At 39.8% G+C, this 17,542-nt stretch overlaps 1 protein-coding gene and 1 non-coding gene across 2 annotated transcripts in view; one reads left to right on the forward strand and one right to left on the reverse strand.

The window, feature by feature from the left end:
* SOAT1 (sterol O-acyltransferase 1) overlaps positions 1 to 17,542 on the forward strand; it is a 69,697-nt gene that overhangs the window by 12,822 nt on the left and 39,333 nt on the right. Inside the window, exon 2 of the mRNA XM_025877790.2 lies at positions 833 to 958. Within this exon, the coding sequence (XP_025733575.1) occupies positions 841 to 958 (118 nt within the window). The 5' untranslated portion in view covers positions 833 to 840. The remainder of the gene's footprint in view (positions 1 to 832; positions 959 to 17,542) is intronic.
* Positions 2,860 to 2,932, reverse strand: TRNAV-UAC (transfer RNA valine (anticodon UAC)). The gene has a single exon. It is a non-coding gene; the product is annotated as a tRNA-Val (tRNA).

Raw genomic sequence — 17,542 nt, forward strand, 5'->3', positions numbered from 1 at the left:
CTGAGATCATGACCTGAGCTGAAACCAAGAGTTGGACGCTCAAACAACTGTGCCACCCAGGCGCCCCCTGTTATTTAATTCTGAATTTTTCATATACTTATGCCTTGTTCAACTAAATTGTTCTTTTAGGATGGGGGCTTTGTTTAAATAAGGACCTTTGAAACCAATTGTTTTATAAGGACTAATTTCTTTGAATTTGTTATAGTATATTGTACTCAGAAAATGCTTAACCATGATGAAAGTAAAACAAAAGAGGATATGTTTTTCACCTCCCCTAAATATGGTGATATTGTGACATTTGCCTAAGTCAGATACTTCAGAGTGAAGGGGTGCAAAATATGCCACCCAAAAATGTACTTTGGCATATTGATTATTTTGAATCAAGGTAACTTAAGAACATCCAGTGCTGGGAGGACCCTCTGAGCCTCCTTGGTCTTCCTGAAAACAGGAAGTAAATCTCCCATGTGAAACATACCGTCCCTGTACCAGGAGGGTAGAAGACATCCCTATCACCAGACGTAAGGAATTTAGGGTTGAGAAGGCTGGGTTTAACAAACCTTGTTACTTCTTCAGTGATTTACTACCCCAACTCCAAATCCCTTTGTTTTGGCAATTCTTCACACGTTTATTGTTCCTTTGTCTGAAAAGATACAGTGTTGCCTGCTTTGGTCCCATATTTTTATGGGCTCCCCTACATAGGAAATTAAATGTGTTTTTCTATAGTTAATCCGTCTTATGTCAGTGTGATTATCAGACCAGCCCAGAAACCTATGAAGGGAAGAAAGGAAAAGTTTTCCTCTCCCACAAAAGCTTTTTATGTCTTCCTTCCTAGATAATACGATGGTGGGCGAAGAGAAGATGTCTCTGAGAAAACGGCTGTCAAAGTCCAGGGAGAATTCGGAGGAAAAGCAAGACCAGAGAAGCCCTTCAAAGGAGTCCCTAGAGACACCTAGTAATGGTGAGGCTTTTAATTTTTTTTTTCCAGCTATTTAAGTTTATTAACCTTACTCAGTAAATATGTAGGATGTGGGGTAATTTTTATAGTGAAGATTGCGGAGGACACTGTGGAGGACATGCTTCACTACTGTGGACTCGGGGACCTTGCTGGCAGGGGATGACTTCTTATCTGCTGCCTTGATAACTCCAAGGACCGCTGTTTGTGTCATGTCCTGCACAGTAAAATGGCCTAGGCGTGGGTATTCAGGTTTCCACACACACGGCCTTGCTGGGGGCCGTCTGCACAGGGGCCACCTCACCAGGCCTCAGGGCTCTGGGTTGTCCTCCAGCCTCTTGGCCGAGTGCTGGTCAGTGTTTTCCCTCCGTTCAGGGGATGTGAGCTGTGTGGCAGTCCAGCACTGGGGCGTAGCCAGTGTGGTTCTGCCTGGGGTGGTTGAGGACCATCACCTGTGCCATAGCCCAGCCAGCCTCCGCAGTCTTTCCTGCTGTCTCTGGCCACTTCTTGGGCACATGCTTCATGTCGGAGCCCACATTGTCAACCAGGCAAGGCCTCTGACAGGCCTCGTGGGGCATCGCCACAGACTTGAGCTCAGGTGACATTGGTGGGGACAAAGATGACACCATCCCAGGTTTCAGGAAGCCGGTCTCCACCCGGCCCACGGGCACAGTCAGTGCCCCCTATCTTGTACACATGGTGCAGAGGCAGCCTCAGGGGCTTGTCGACTGGGTGGGAGGGTAGAGTCCAGAGACTTCCAGCAGAGTCACCCTGGTGACGTTTCATTTGTCCTCTTGACCTTCCATCCAGGGCACATTGTTGCTGTGCCAGCCTGAGATGGGCACAGAGGCCACGGCGGCCAGCTTGTAGCTGATCTTCTTCAGGCAGTTGCTCACTTCTCAGTGATCTGGAAGCGCATGGCGCTAGAGGTCGGCTCGATAACATCGCTGTCGTTGATGGCTGCCATGAGCTGCAAGCTGCTTCAGGCCCAGCTTGTAGGCCTCAGTGTGTGGTCACAGGTCTGGCTTTCTCAGAGATGCCAGCTTCGAACTTGAGTGTGCTGCCGCCATGATGAGCACGGCACAGTTGGCCTCTGATGTCCAGTGGTCACATTCTTGATGAAGTCCCTGGGGCCTGGGGCATTGATGATGGCGATGGCATGGTGGCTAGTCTGACTTCCATAGGGAGATGGGAGTGGTGATGCCACACTGTCCCTCCACCTTCGGCTTGTCCCGCACCTGGGCATATTTGAAGGAGCCCTTGCTCATCACTCCTGCCTCCTCCTTGAACGTCTCAGTGGTTCTTTCATCAGTGCTCCCCAGCTTGTAGATGAGCTAGATGCCTGGCGGGGGTGGACTTGCCAGAGTCCACGTGGCTAAGGATGACGATATTGATAGAGTCTTTGCCCATGCGATAGGTTCATTAGTCAGTGCTCTAAAGAAAAAGAAGCAAACTTGATTCAGAGATCAGTAAGAGCTACAGCAGCTGTGAGACTTGTAATATTTTTTTTTTAAGATGTTATTTATTTATTTGACAGAGAGAGACACAGTGAGAGAGGGAACACAAGCTGGGGGAGCGGGAGAGGGAGAAGCAGGCTTCCCGCAGAGCAGGGAGCTTGATGCAGGACTTAATCCCGGGACCCTGAGATCATGACCTGAGCTGAAGGCAGACGCTTAACAACTGAGCCACCCAGGCGCCCTGAGACTTGTAATTTTTTTTTTTGAGGCGAGTTAATGCAATAACAAATGCAGTGTTTTATATATAATTTTTTAAAATTTTATTATGTTAGTCACCATACATTACATCATTAGTTTTTTGTTTTGTTTTTTTTAATTTTATTATGTTGTGTTAATCACTATGCATTACATCATTATTTTTTGATGTAGTGTGCCATAATTCATTGTTGGTGGTTCCACTGGGGATCGAACCCAGGACCTTCTGCGTGTAAAGCAGAGGTGATAACCACTACACTATGGAACCACTCAAATGCAGTGTTTTAGAGCAGGGATGCCATCTCTTTATTGTAAGTGCATATGCTGGTAGTGTGAGGGTACAGAGGTGAAAAATAAATTGATAAGGAGAATAGAAAGGAACATTTTGATTTAAGTGCTGGTCACAGCCGCATTATATCGGTGACACTGGTGTGTAAATTGCTGCACATGTTGGAGGTGAGCTTTATTGACGTAAGTGGAATTTGCAGTGTCTACTTCAGGATTTATATTACTTAGAGTTTCCTGTATGTGGTAACAAAGAAATGAGAAAATAAGCCCTTTCTTGTTAATGAATCCGTGAACATTATGTACTGTGTTTTAGACACCATCCATTTATTTATTCCTTCAACCACCTAACCTATCAATAAGTATTGGTGCCCTGCTAGGCACTGGGGCTACCACAGTGATCAGTACGTGTGTTTGCCCTCATGGAGTTCTGTGTTAAGTGAATGAGAATCCCTCCCCCAAATAACGTAATTAGATTATTACAAATAAGTGCTACTAATTACTCCTGGTAGACGTAATGAGCATAGTGAGGCTAATTAGCAGGGTACCTAATTTAGTTCAGTACAGGGCTATAAATCTTGGGGGAGGGAGAGATTAGGGAGTTCTATTAGTTCTATCCAAGTTTGCTTAACATTAACACAGATACAAAGAGTACAACACAGTGCTTGATGTTTAAGGTCAAGGCTTAATGCTTTAAGATTGATAGACCTGTAAACACAACTCCAGCTGATGTCATCTGTTGCATCAGCCTATTTATTTTTGCAATGACATTTGTATAGGTTTGATTTCAAGAAGGATTTGAAATTTGAGCCTTGTTCGGTTAACAAATAGGGATGAAACTTTCTGACACAGGTTGTCTTTGACATCGTGAGACTTCTTTCATAGAGAAATGTTCTTTTGCTTTTCCTCTTTAAATCTAATTGTAAATACAGCAGCTATATATAGGAATATAAATGCTGCATATTTTTGCATGATGAAGTTTATCGATTGTTAGGTTCTTCATTAGCTATTTATGAAATATTTGTGTATTTTAATGTGATCTAAAATGTGAAAATTTTTTTGAAGATTTTATTTATTTATTTGAGAGAGCGAGAGAATGAGAGAGAGCATGAGAGGGGTGAGGGTCAGAGGGAGAAGCAGACTCCCTGCCGAGCAGGGAGTGGGACTTGATCCTGGAAATCCAGGATTATGACCTGAGCCGAAGGCAGTTGCTTAACCAACAGCCGTGAGCCACCCAGGCGCCCTAAAATGTGAAATTTGTACACAAGGGTGAGTCAGCATTGAGTAGAAACCTTCCCCTTCTGTGATCCTGGGATGGGGTGATAATCCATGTTGTCAGTCTTGGAGACAGAAAAATCTCTTTTTATTTGAAACTTTCTGTCGCCAGATATGATTTTTCTCTTTATGTTCCAATTTATAAAAAGCTTTTAAATTACTCTAATTTCTGCGTATTTTCAGTACTTCTTATTGTCTTAGTTAATATAAGTTTTAAACATTCCATGTTCTAACGCAGATATTAAAAATTGAATTGCTTAGCTTAAATCAAGTATTACCTCCCTGGTTGTAATGCTGATCAGAAAATAGAATGTGTTTCTCCACTTGATTTAACATTTGTTCACTTTGGGAAAGAAGCGGATGGGTAAAATGGGGCCTTTGCGAGTAAGCCAGGCCAATCAACGTGGATTAGTGTCTTCTGCACTACCGGCAACTTGTTAGAAATGCCTCACCTCACCTTTACTGAATAAGGTTTTATTTTAATAACCTTTCCAGGTGATATGTAGGTTCAAGTCTGAGGTACAGTTCTCAAATGGCGTGTGCATTGGAGTCCTCCAGAAGAGTGGAGCCAATAGGATATATATAGATACATAGAAAGATTTATTATGAGGTATTCTTTTTTTTTTTTTAAAGATTTTATTTATTTATTTGACAGAGAGAGAACACAAGTAGGCAGAGAGGCAGGCAGAGGGAGAGGGAGAAGCAGACTCGAGCCCGACGTGGGACTCGATCCTAGGACCCTGGGATCATGACCTGAGCCGAAGGCAGACGCTTAACCGACTGAGCCACCCAGGTTGCCCCTATTATGAGGTATTCTATCAAGTGGAGGCTGAGAAGTCCCACAATCTTCCGTCTACAGGCAGGAGTCCCAGGGAAGCCAGTGTGTAGTACCAGTCCAAATCCAAAGTCTTCAGAGGCCTGACAGCCAGGGGCCAACGGCGTACTCTCACTCTGAGGCCTGAGAACCAGGGAAGGAGAAGACGGATGTGCCAGTTTAATACGGAGCACAAATTTGCCCTTCCTCTGCCTTTTGTTCTACTCAGGCCCTCCAGCACTGGGGAGGGGAATCTTACTCAGTCTGATTCAAATGCTTATCTCTTCTGGAAACACCCTCACACCTAGAAATAATCAGCTATCTGGGCATTCCGTAGCCCAGTCAAGTTGACACATAAAATTAACTTGTAGAATGAAAAGAAATCATTCAACAAAAGCAGCTTATTAGACCCCATTACCATTATAGATCTACTCAATCAGAATCTCGAGGGAAGGGTCCCAGGAATGTTAGGTTTGAAAGTTTGCTGGATAATATTGACTGGTGTCGCCAGTTGAGACCCACTGTTATCAAGAACTCACACCTAACTGTCTTGTAATACATCATTTTGACATTGCTCTAAAGATTTATTTATTACCCTCAACTTGGTGTAAATTCTTGAATTTTTTTTTTATTATGTTAATCACCATACATTACATCATTAGTTTTTGATGTAGTGTTCCATGATTCATTGTTTGCGTATAACACCCAGTGCTCCATGCAGAACGTGCCCTCCTTAATACCCATCACCAGGCTAGCCCCTCCTCCCAACCCCCTCCCCTCTAGAACCCTCATTTTGTTTTTCAGAGTCCATAGTCTCTCATGGTTTGTCTCCCCTCTTGAATTCTTACTCTGCAGTTCAGAATTCTAGTAAGCTATGGATGTGATGACTTTTATGCCCTAATTTGCTCAGTTTAGTCTCACAGGTTACCTGTGTCCAGACTAATTCTTTATATAGTGCCCCCTTGTATTTTCAGAGGTGAACCAGTTTGATAAAGTGTCACCCAACTTTTGGGTTATTGAATTAATACTGACCATTACTGTGACTTTGTAGTATTCACATTTTCACAAAATTATCTTTAGTTTATCCAGGGCCTATTAGGTGAAATTATGATTAATTAGCTTTCTTGTATTTTGTGGCATTTGTTTGAAATACCAGTTCTGAAGATAACAACTTTCTGTCTAAATTGAAAAAATGTTAACATTACCTGATTTTAAAAGTAATACATCATCTAAAAAGAATTGTTATTGTGTCATCATGTACCTACAGTTAAAGTGTTCAGTTCAAATATACAGAAAAGGATAAATAAGAAAGCAGAAGTGACTCAAAATTCTGTCATGGAAAAATGAGTATGTGTTATCAAAAACTAATGATGTAATGTATGGTGATTAACATAACAATAAAAAATTTAAAAAAAAGTATATGTTGTCCAGACGTTTCATTCCCATACATTATTAATGTCTTACATAAATAGAATAGTAAGTTGTTCAGTGACTGGGATTCCAAGTACCCCATGATAGACCTCTTTCCATTGTCAAGTAGTAGATGAGTGGCTACAAAGTATTTTATATGTGTCATGTTTACTTGTTTCCCTGATGAATATTTTTTTCTGCTATAAACAAATGGTAATGAACATTTTTACTATTCCTCAATTGCCTAAGGTAGAATTGCAGGGTCAAAGTTGTTATTTAAAAAAAAAATATTTTGAGGGTGTCTGGGTGGCTCAGTTGGTTGAGTGACTGCCTTCTGCTCAGGTCATGATCCTGGAGTCCCAGCATCGAGTCCCGCATTGGCCTCCCTGCTTAGCAGGGAGTCTGCTTCTCCCTCTGACCCTCCCCCATCTTGTGCGCGCTCTCTCTCTCTCTCTCTCTCTCTCTCTCTCTTTCTTCTCTCAAATAAATAAATAAAATCTTAAAAAAAATTTTTGATGTATTGTACTGGGTTGCAGCATTTACCTTATACTCTATAAACTTATCCTTCCCTGTTACATAGCTGTTACTATAAATTTTTAAAAACCTATTTCTCCCTTGTTACTCTTTTCATGACTGTATTCGCAGCTGTTTTTTTCTGCTTTTACTTTCTGATTTGCATTTCTTGTAATATGCTGTGGAATGGTTCACTTCTCTAGAAGTACAGAGAAATGATGGCTCTGTATAACTTAAGAGAAAAAGCTAATAACATTTAGAGTCTTATCCAGACCCAGTATTAGCTCTGCCATTTACCAGTTCTATTTTTTTTTTTTTTTAAGATTTGTGTATGTATTTGAGAGAGAGTGTGCATGTGCACATGAGTAGGGGGAGTACAGGGGAGGAGGGAGAGAGAAGCTCAAGCAGACTTGCTGAGCGTGGAGCCTGGTGTGGGGCTCGATCCCATGACCCCAAGATTGTGACCTGAGCCGAAACCAAGAGTCGGGACCTCAACTGACTGAGCCAGCTGTGTGCCCACCAGTTCTGTCTTTATGCTGAATGTGGAAACATGATTTGAGTAGAGCTTGGTCTAGGTTCTTTTTTCTTTTTCTCCTCCTCATTTTCTTCTCTTTTATTTTCCTACTCCCTCCTCCCCCTTATAGTCCTTTTTCCTCTTTCTTTTTTCCTTCTATTCCTCCTAATTTTTTATTGATATAATTCATATACCATAAAATTCACTAATAGTTTAAAGGATACAATTCAGTGGTTGCAAGTATATTTACAAGGCTGTACAGCCATCATCACTGCTTGCTTCTAGAACGTTTTTATCACCCCAGAAAGGAACTCCGTGCACGTAATAGTCACTCTCCATTCTCCCCTTCTCTCAGCCCTGGCAGCTGCTAATCTACTTCCTATCGATAGCTTTGGATTTGCCTGCTCTGGGCATTTCATATAAAAGGAATTACAGCATGTGTGATATTTTATGTCCGGCTTCTCACTTAGCATAACGCTTTCCATGTTTTAGCATGTATGAATACTTCATTCTTTTGGAAGGCTGAACAGTATTCCATTGTATTGGAATAAACCTTTGTTCATCTGTTTATTAGCTGATGAATATTTGATTGTTTGGGTTGTTTACAGTTTTTGGCTCTTACGAATAATATTGCTATGAATATTCATGTATAAGCTTTGTGTAAACTAATGTTTTTACTTCTCTTGGGTATATACTTAGAAGTGGGGTTGTTGAGTTATATGGTATGTTAATGTTTAACTTTTTAAGAAAGATTTATTTATTTGTTTGAGAGAGCACATGCATGTGCATGGTGTTGTGGAGGGGCAGAGGGAGAGGGAGAGAGAATCTCGAGCAGACTCCGTGCTAAGCAAGAGCCTGATGTGGGGCTCGGTCTCAAGACCCTGAGATCATGACCTGAGCCAAAACCAAGAGTTGGATGCTTAACTTACTTACTGTGGCACCCAGGTACCGTACCTCTAATGTTTAACTTTATGAAAGGTTGCTGAACTTTTCCAAAGCAGCTATACCATTTTCTATTCATACCAGCAATGTGGTAGGGGTTTGTTTCTCTACCTCCTCACCAGTACTTGTTATTATCTGTCTTTTGATGATAACATCCTCATGGGTGTGAAGTGGTATCTTTTGTGGTTTTGAACTGCATTTACCTGATGGCTAATGATATTGAATGCTTTTTCATGTGCTTATTGGCTATTTGCATTTTTTTGAGACATGCCTGTTCATATCCCTTGCCCCTTTTTTAATCTGGCCTTTTATAGAGTTGTTAAAGTTTTTTATTCTGGATACCAGACCCTTATCAGATAAATGATTTGCAAATAATTACTCCCATTTTGGGGGTTGTCTTTTTACTTTCTTGATGGTATCCCTTCCAGTACAAAGTTTAAAAATGTTGATGAATCTGGGGCACCTGGGTGGCTCAGTCAGTTGGGCATCCAACTCTTGATTTCAGCTCAGGTCATGATCTCAGGGGGGTGAGATGGGACCCTGCATTAGGCCTGGCACTTGGTGTGGAGTCGCTTGAGATTTTCTCTCTCCCTCCCCCCTTTTGCACACTCCCTCTCTAAATAAATAAATAAAATCTTTAAAAATGTTGATGAATCCAATTTATTTTTTTCTTTGGTTGCTTGTACTTTGGATGTCCTATCTAAGAAAATCATTGCCTAATCCAAGATCATACAGATATTTAAAAACGATTTTATTTTTCATCATGGTACAATACAATGTAAAACTTACCAGCTTAACCATTTTTTTTTTTAAGATTTTATTTACTTATTTGACAGAGAGAGACACAGGGAGAGAGGGAACACAAGCAGGGGGAGTGGGAGAAGGAGAAGCAGGCCTCCCGTGGAGCAGGGAGCCGGATGCGGGGCTTGATCCCAGGACCCTGGGATTGTGACCTGAGCTGAAGGCAGACGCTTAATGACTGAGCCATCCAGGTGCCCCCAGCTTAACCATTTTTTAAAATCCACAGTTCGGTAGTATGTCATACACTGACATTGTTGTGCAGCCATCACCACCATCCGTCTCTAAAACTTTTCATTCCCAACCCCTGGCAACCATCATTCTACTTTCTGTCTCTGTGATTTTTGACCGTTCTGAGTTTCTCATATAAATGGAATCCCTTGGAAAAAGTATTTGGCTTTTTGTGACTGCCTTAGTTTATTTATCATAATGTCCTCAAGGTTCACCCATGTTAAATATATATGTCAGAATTTCTTTTTTTTTTTTTTAAAGATTTTACTTACTTGACAGAGAGAGACACAGTGAGAGAGGGAACACAAGCAGGGGGAGTGGGAGAGGGAGAAGCAGGCTTCCTGCAGAGCAGGGAGCCTGATGCGGGGCTCCATCCCAGGACTGGGATCATGACCCGAGTCGAAGGCAGACGCTTAATGACTGAGCCACACAGGAGCCCCTATATGTCAGAATTTCTTGACCCTTATTTTATACTACACACAAAAATCTATTCAGAAAGGGTTGCAGATTTAAATGTAAGACTTGAAACTGTAAAACTACCTGAAGAAAACATAGAAGCTTCAGGACATTGGGTTTGGCAATGATTTCTTGAATATGACATCAAAAGTATATGCAACAAAAGCAAATTTACACAAGTGGGACTACATGAAATTGAAAAGTTTCTGCACAGCAAACAAAACAGTCAGTGAAAAGGCAACCTGTAGAATGGGAGAAAGTATTTGCTAGCTATATATCTGATTAAGAATTGATATTCACGATATATGAGGAACTCCTGTAATTCAGTAGCAGAATAACAACCAGATTTTAAAAATGGGCAAAGGACTTGAATAGACATTTCTTCAGAGAAGAGCTACAAATGGCCAGTGTGGGTATATGAAAGGCACTCAGCATCACTAATCATCAGGGCAGTGCAAATCCACAGTGATACCACTTACACCTGTTACAACAAACAAAAGATACGTGCTAGCCAGAATGTGGAGAATTTGGAACCCTTATACTCTGTTGATGGGACTATAAAATGATGCATCTGCTAAGGAAAAGTGTAGGTGGTTCCTCTAAAATTTAAACATAAAATGACTGTATGATCCAGTTATCCTACCTCTGGGTACATCACCCAAAAGAATTGGAATCAGGATCTCTGAGGTATCTGCACTTGTGTGTTAATTGCGGCATTATTTACAATTGCCAAGATAGGTATCCATTGATGGATGAATGGATAAAGAAAATGTGGCATGTATATACAACAGAGTATTATTCAGCCTTAAAAAAGAAAGGAATCCTGCCATCTAGGACAACATGGATGAACCTAGAGGACATTGTACTAAGTGCAATAAGCCAGTTAAAGGACAAATACTGTATGATTCCACTTACATGAAGTATCTAAAGTAGGCAAACTCTCATGGAAACAGTAGGAATGATGGTTAAGAGTCTAGAGGAAATGGGGATTTCTTGTTTAAAGGGCAGGAAATTTCAGTTATGAAAAATGAATAAGCTGTAGAGATTGACGTATAGCATTGTGCTTACATAGTTGTGTTTTTTTTTAAAGATTTATTTATTTGAGAGAGAGAGTGCATGTGTACGTGAGCAGGGGGGAGGGGTAGAGGGAGAAGTAGACTCCACACTGAGCAGGGAGCTGGATGCGGGACTCTATCCCAGGGCCCTGGAATCATGACTTGAGCTGAAGGCAGACATTTAGCCGACTGAGCCACCCAGGTGCCCTGTGCTTACATAGTTAACAGTATTGTTATACTTAAAAATTTAAGAGGGTAACTCTCATTACCCTCATGTGAAGTGTTTTTATCACAATAAAATAAAAATTCCCATTTGAAGGCTGAAGAATGTTCTCTTGCGTGTATATACTACATTTTCTTTATTCGTCCATTGATGGGCAGCCGGGTTGCTTCTAACTTTTTGGCTGTTGGGAACATGTGTACAAATATCTATTTGAGCCCCTGCTTTCATTTTTTTTTTTTTAAGATTTTATTTATTTATTTGACAGAGAGAGATAGCTAGAGACGGAACACAAGCACGGGGAATGGGAGAGGGAGAGAGCAGGGAGCCAGCCCGATGCAGCCTGGGATCATGACCTGAGCTGAAGGCAGACGCCTAACGACCGAACCACCCAGGCACCCCCCACTTTCATTTTTTATGGGTATATATCCAGAAGTGGAATTGTGAGACCATATGGAAATTCTGTTTTTAATTTTCTGAGGAACAGCCATAGTGTTTTCCACAGCAGCTACAACATTTTACATTCTCCCCAGTAGGGTTCTCATAAGGATTCTATCTCTTTACATCCTCACCACCCTTGTTATTTTGTTTGTTTGGTAGTAGCCATCCTAACAGGTGTGAGGTGATCTCTCACTGTGGTTTTGATTTGCATTTCCCTGATGATGAATGATGTATAATGCATAATGCATCTTTTCATGTGCTGTTGGCCATTTATATATCTGATTTGGAGAAATGTCTGTTAAGTCCTTTGCCTATTTAAAAATTATTTATTCTATTTTAAATTTCTAATTGTGGTAAGAATGTACCTAACAGTATTTCCCATCTTACTCATTTTTATGTGTACATTTAAGTAGCATGAAGTGTATTCACATTGTTAGGCAACAGATTTCCAGAACTTTTTCATCTTATAAAACTGAAACTATATCCATTAAATAACTTCTCATTTCCCTCAGTCCCTAGTAACCATTGTTCTGTATTTTCTGTTTTTGTGAATTTTTTTTAAGATTTTCTTTCTTTATTTGAGAGAGAGAGAGAAGGAGAGACAGAGAGTACAAGCGGGGAGGAGAGGGAGAAGCGGGCTCCCTGCAGAGCAAGAGCCTGATGCAGGGCTCGAGCCCGGGACTCTGGGATCACGACCTGAGCCGAAGGCAGACGCTTAATGACTGAGCCACCCAGGCGCCCTGTTTTTGTAAATTTGACTTCTAAATATCTTCCATTTAATTTCTTAAAACAGTATTTTATAGTTTTCACAATATAAGTTTTGCACTTTTTTTTTGTTAAATTTATTCCTAAGTATATTGGTCTTTTGATGCTATTGTAAGTGGAGTTGTTTTCGTTTTTTTTTCCCTGAAAGTAAATGGGGATTCTTTTTCTTCGTTTCATTTTCTGATTGTTGCTACTGTATAGAAATGCAGCTAGTTTTGTATATTGATATTGTATTCTGTTTTTTTTTTAAAGATTTTTTTATTTATTTATCTGAGAGAGAGAGAGAGCACGAGAGGGAAGAGGGTCAGAGGGAGAAGCAGACCCCCCTGCTGAGCAGGGAGCCCAATGTGGGACTCGATCCCGGGACTCCGGGATCATGACCTGAGCCGAAGGCAGTCGCTTAACCAACTGAGCCATCTAGGCGCCCTTTTTTTTTTTTTTTTAAAGATTTTTTTTATGATATCGTATTCTGCAGCCTTGCTGAATTCGTTAGCGCTAATAGTTTTTTGCGTATGTGGTTTTTGTAGTATTTATTATGTAGGAGATCATGGCATCTGCAAAGAAGAGTTAGTTTTACTTCTTCATTTCCAGTCTGCATGACTTTTCATTTTGTTGCCTATTTGCACTTTCTAGAATTCCAGTACAATATTGAATAGAATTGGCAAGAGTAAACAAACTTGACCTTTTGCTGATCTTAGGGAGTAAGCTTTAAGTCTTTCCATGAATTATGAAAGCTGTGGGGTTTTTTATCAGGTGAGGAAGTTCTGTTACCTTTCTTCTAATTTACAGGTAGTGCTTATTCTTGACTACCTTTTATTTTGTTGTTTTGTTCACTTGCATAACTTATCAATATACTACTACTAATCACTAGCATCAGGTTCTATCATATGCCAGGCACTGTTTTAAGTGTTTTACAAATAACAGCTCAGTCGATATGTTAGTTCTATTCAGTTTCAGTATTTTTGATCCATATATCTATCTGAATATTGGGAGAACATGACTTTTGTAATAGATTTTGAGAATCCTTTGGCAAAAATACATAAAAAAAGTTTTGAATATTGTTATTCTATAATCATTCCTCTTTGTGCAGTATAAGCATTTAATCCTAAAACTGGCCAGTCCACATAGAGCTTTGAACAACCCAGTAGGTTGAGAGCAGATTTTTTTTTCTTTAAGGTAAAAGCAAAACATGTTTACTTTAGAAAATGCAGATAAGCAAAAGTTCAAGTGTTTACAGTTCTTCTTTGGGTACATTCCTAGAAATTGTTTTAGGCCAAAGGAATACATATTTCTGAGGGTTTTTTGGGTAGGAATTGCCAAATTGCTCTCTGGAAATAATGTACTCGTAGTAGCAATATGTAAGTGCCAGTTACTTTGAACTTTTTCCCATCATAGATGATAGGAACTTTTAAATAAATTATATGGCGTTTTGAGAGATGAAAAATTCCACTTACTTGAAAAATGTTTTGTACAATGAGACATAACAATTGCCGGCAGCAGTAAATTTATTGAAAATTAGTACTTTTAAAATAGCTTTTAAGGTCAAAAGAGTAAGTTTGAATATCTTAGTTCATTACATGAAGATTAGTCAAAAGAAATGGAAAATACTAGCTGAGACTTTGACAACTTTTTAACATAAAAAAAAAAATCATGCTAAAAATAATCCTGAAAAGGTTTCAGATTCTCAGAGGGCAAACAAAATATTGTGAATGATTATTCTTTTCTGAGTTGTAATGTAGCTTAGGCAAATTTGTGTTTGAGAACAACTGGTAAAAATCATTTGAATACAGTTTTGCCTGGACATAACAGGAACATTCATTTTTATTTATTTTTTAAAAAGATTTTATTTATTTATTTGAGATAGAGCGAGAGAGAGAGCACAAGCTGCAGGGAGGAGCAGAGGGAGAGGGCGAAGCAGGCTTCCCGCTGAGCCGGGAGCCTGATGCAGGGCTGGGTCCCAGGACCCTGAGATCATGACCTGAGCCAAAGGCAAATGCTTAACTGACCGAGCCACCAGGAGCCCCTATTTTTATTTTTTTAAAAGATTTTATTTATTCATTTATTTGAGAAAGAAAGAGAGAAAACAGCATGGGGGGGAGGGCAGGGGGTGGAGGGAGAGGCGCAAGCAGACTCTTGAGTGCTGAGGGTGGAGTGGGTCATGGGGCTGATCCCACTACCCAGAGATCAGGACCAGAGCCAAAATCAAGAGTTCGTTGCTCAACCAACTGAGCTACCCAGGCATCCCAGGTACACTCATTTTTAAATAATGGGGTATGAAGTACAACTTAACTATTTTGAAAAATAAGGTCAATTGTCTTTTGCTTTTAATGAAATTTGTTGCCAAGCCCTGGAACTGGAATAGAATTGCAAATCGTAACAATGTACTGATGGGGAAAATATACAATCAACTTTGACAGTTTTTAAGGTGTACTTGCTAAAAATGTGTAGAGATGAAAAGTTTGAGGGAAGAGCTTGCTTTTTTTGTTTTTTCCTATGATTTTATTTTTAAGTAATCTCTACACCCGACGTGGGGCTTGAACTCGCAATCCTGCGATTGAGTCACATGCTCTACTGACTGAGACAGCCAGGCACTCAAAGCTTGCATTTTAAAATCTTTGTTCTATCAAGAACATTCTGGAATCTAAATAGTTTTAATAATTTTATCAAAAGTTTCAATCTTGGAATTCAAAGTTCTTAGAATAAGAATTGCTGTCGGCAAGGGGCACTTGGCTCGGTTGGTTAATCACCTGACTTAGTTTCTGCTCAGGTCATGTTCTCAGGGTCATGGGATCAAGCCCCATGTGGGGCTCTTTGCTCAGCGTGGGGTCTCCTGGAGATTCTCTCTCTCCCTCTGCTCCTCCCCGTTCTCTCTCTCTCTCAAAAAAAAAAAAAAAAAAAAAAAAGAATTGCTCTTAGCAGTCATTTAATTATGCCCTCCTATCCACACATATATCTGAGATTAAGGTCTGGTTTACTGCCCTCTAGCCAGCAGGTTAATCAGATGTCAGTTAAGTACCTTTGGTGTATAAATAAGGCATTGTACCAGATTTGTTAGTAGGGGGGTTTGGGTAAATAAAATACTAAAACAGAAAGTTCCATGTTATGAGTAATAGTTTAGTAAATTAATAGTAACTAAACTATATAGGACACTAATGGGATTGGGGACGAGGCTTGCTCTAAAATGGAGGGAAGTGTCTTACAGAAGTAGAATTTGTGTTTGGCCTTTGAAGAAAGAGACTGGGAGAGGGCTTCAAGCCAGAAGAAGGGAGTGAGTTTGCAAAGGCACGGAGTTGAAGACAGTAAACTGTTAAGTGCTTGGTGTTTTGTTTACTTTTAGAGAGAATTGGTGAGGTGAGGGGTGGGGAGGTAGTAGAGATGGATTTGTGGTTTGTTTTCACGGATATGAAGAGAATTGGAAAGGCAGGAGGAAGTCAGAAAATGGGGCTTTAAGTCTTACTCTGTATTCAGTCATTGACGGACTGCCTGTCAGTGCTTAACTTTTCCCTCATGCAAAACCATGGAGAGCAAATAGCATTAGGTTCATTAAAGTTATCTTACTTTCTCCATGATGCTGCAGCCTCTTCTGTCCCAGGTCCTAAGGAAGCTTTGTAATTCGTCATTATATAATACATCAGCTGAGAATTGTAATCTACATGAAATCTTGTATTTTTTTTTTTTTTTTTACCACAAATTATCTCCTGACCCGCATCGGGCTCCCTGCTCAGTGAGGAGGAGCCTGCTTCTCCCTCTAACCCTCCCCCCTCTCATGTACTCTCTCTCTCTCATTCTCACTCTCTCAAAATAAATAAATAAATCTTTAAAAAAATAAATAAGATATGGCATTGTAAAAGTATAATGATAAGTAGGTGAATTCTCTTATTGTGTGTGGCAACGCACCCACACGGTTGATAACAGGTATGGTGATAAAAGAAAAATAAACCAAAGTTAACTCTAGTTGAGGAATAGAGTTTCTAGATTATTTTGATTATAGAATAGAAACCAGTTTATAGCTTTAAAGAAATTATAGACCAATTGTGATTGGTATGTCCATTTATTGCTTTTGTAGATTGGCCAGAATATACCTTAAAATCTCAATCTTTTGTCCCCATGCTAAATAATTTGGGGCTATTAGTCTTCCATTAGAAATACAAGATTGTTTGGTTTCATTAAAAAACAAATTGCTGGAATATGCTTATAAAATTTTAAATTTAAAGTAATATGTGAAAATCAAACATTGGAGACTGTTATAAAGTAATAATTCTCTTTCCTTTAAGTGATCATTTTCTTTTTCCTGCATGTAGAATCATATTTGGGATCTCTCCTGCAATTTGCATTTTTTAAACTTAGTAAATCTTAGATGTCTTTTTACTCAGTATATATAAGTGTAAGTTTTTGAGAGTATGTATGTTGGTATTTCTGTTGCACAAATGCTTGGTAATTTATTTAACTTATCCTTTATTGATGGGCATTTCAGTTGCATCCAGCATTTCAATATCATAAACAGTGCTGTAGGAAGCATTCTTTTTTTTTTTTTAAGATTTTATTTATTCATGAGAGAAGGAGAGAGAAAGGCCCAGGGAGAAGCAGACTCCCCACTGAGCAAGGAGCCTAATGCAGGACTTGTTCCCCGGATCCTGGCATCACTACCTGAGCCAAAGACAGATGCTTAACTGACTGAGCCACGCAGGCGCCCTGCAGGAAGCATTCTTGAAACAATATCATTGCTTACTTGTGCTAATGTGCTTGTAGGACACTTAAAAAGTGAAATTTCTGATTCAAAGAGTTTTTTGATTAAAAATTTATTAAATTTCTTTTAAAAATGTTATACCAGTTCACATGTATATTGTTTTCCCATACAATTACCAGTATGTCTTTACCAGTCTTTTTTTAAACTTTGCTAGATTGATGGGCGACAAACAGTATAGCATAAATTTGTTCTCATAAATTATAAGTGAGGTAGAGAACTTTTTTCATACATTTATTGACTTTAGTTTTTCTTTAAAAACCTATTCATATTCTGCCCATTTTTGTCCCCTACCTGGTGGCTATTATTTTCCTTCTTTCCTCCCTCCCTCCCTCCCTCCCTCCCTTTCTTTCTTTCAGGGTCGCCTGGGTGGCTCAGTCTTTAAGCGTCTGCCTTCGGCTCAGGTCATAATCCC

The sequence above is a fragment of the Callorhinus ursinus genome, unplaced genomic scaffold (assembly GCF_003265705.2).
Source record: "Callorhinus ursinus isolate GAN/ISIS: 27379988/994484 unplaced genomic scaffold, GSC_fseal_2.0 scaffold13, whole genome shotgun sequence".
In the NCBI taxonomy this organism is placed as follows: domain Eukaryota; kingdom Metazoa; phylum Chordata; class Mammalia; order Carnivora; family Otariidae; genus Callorhinus; species Callorhinus ursinus.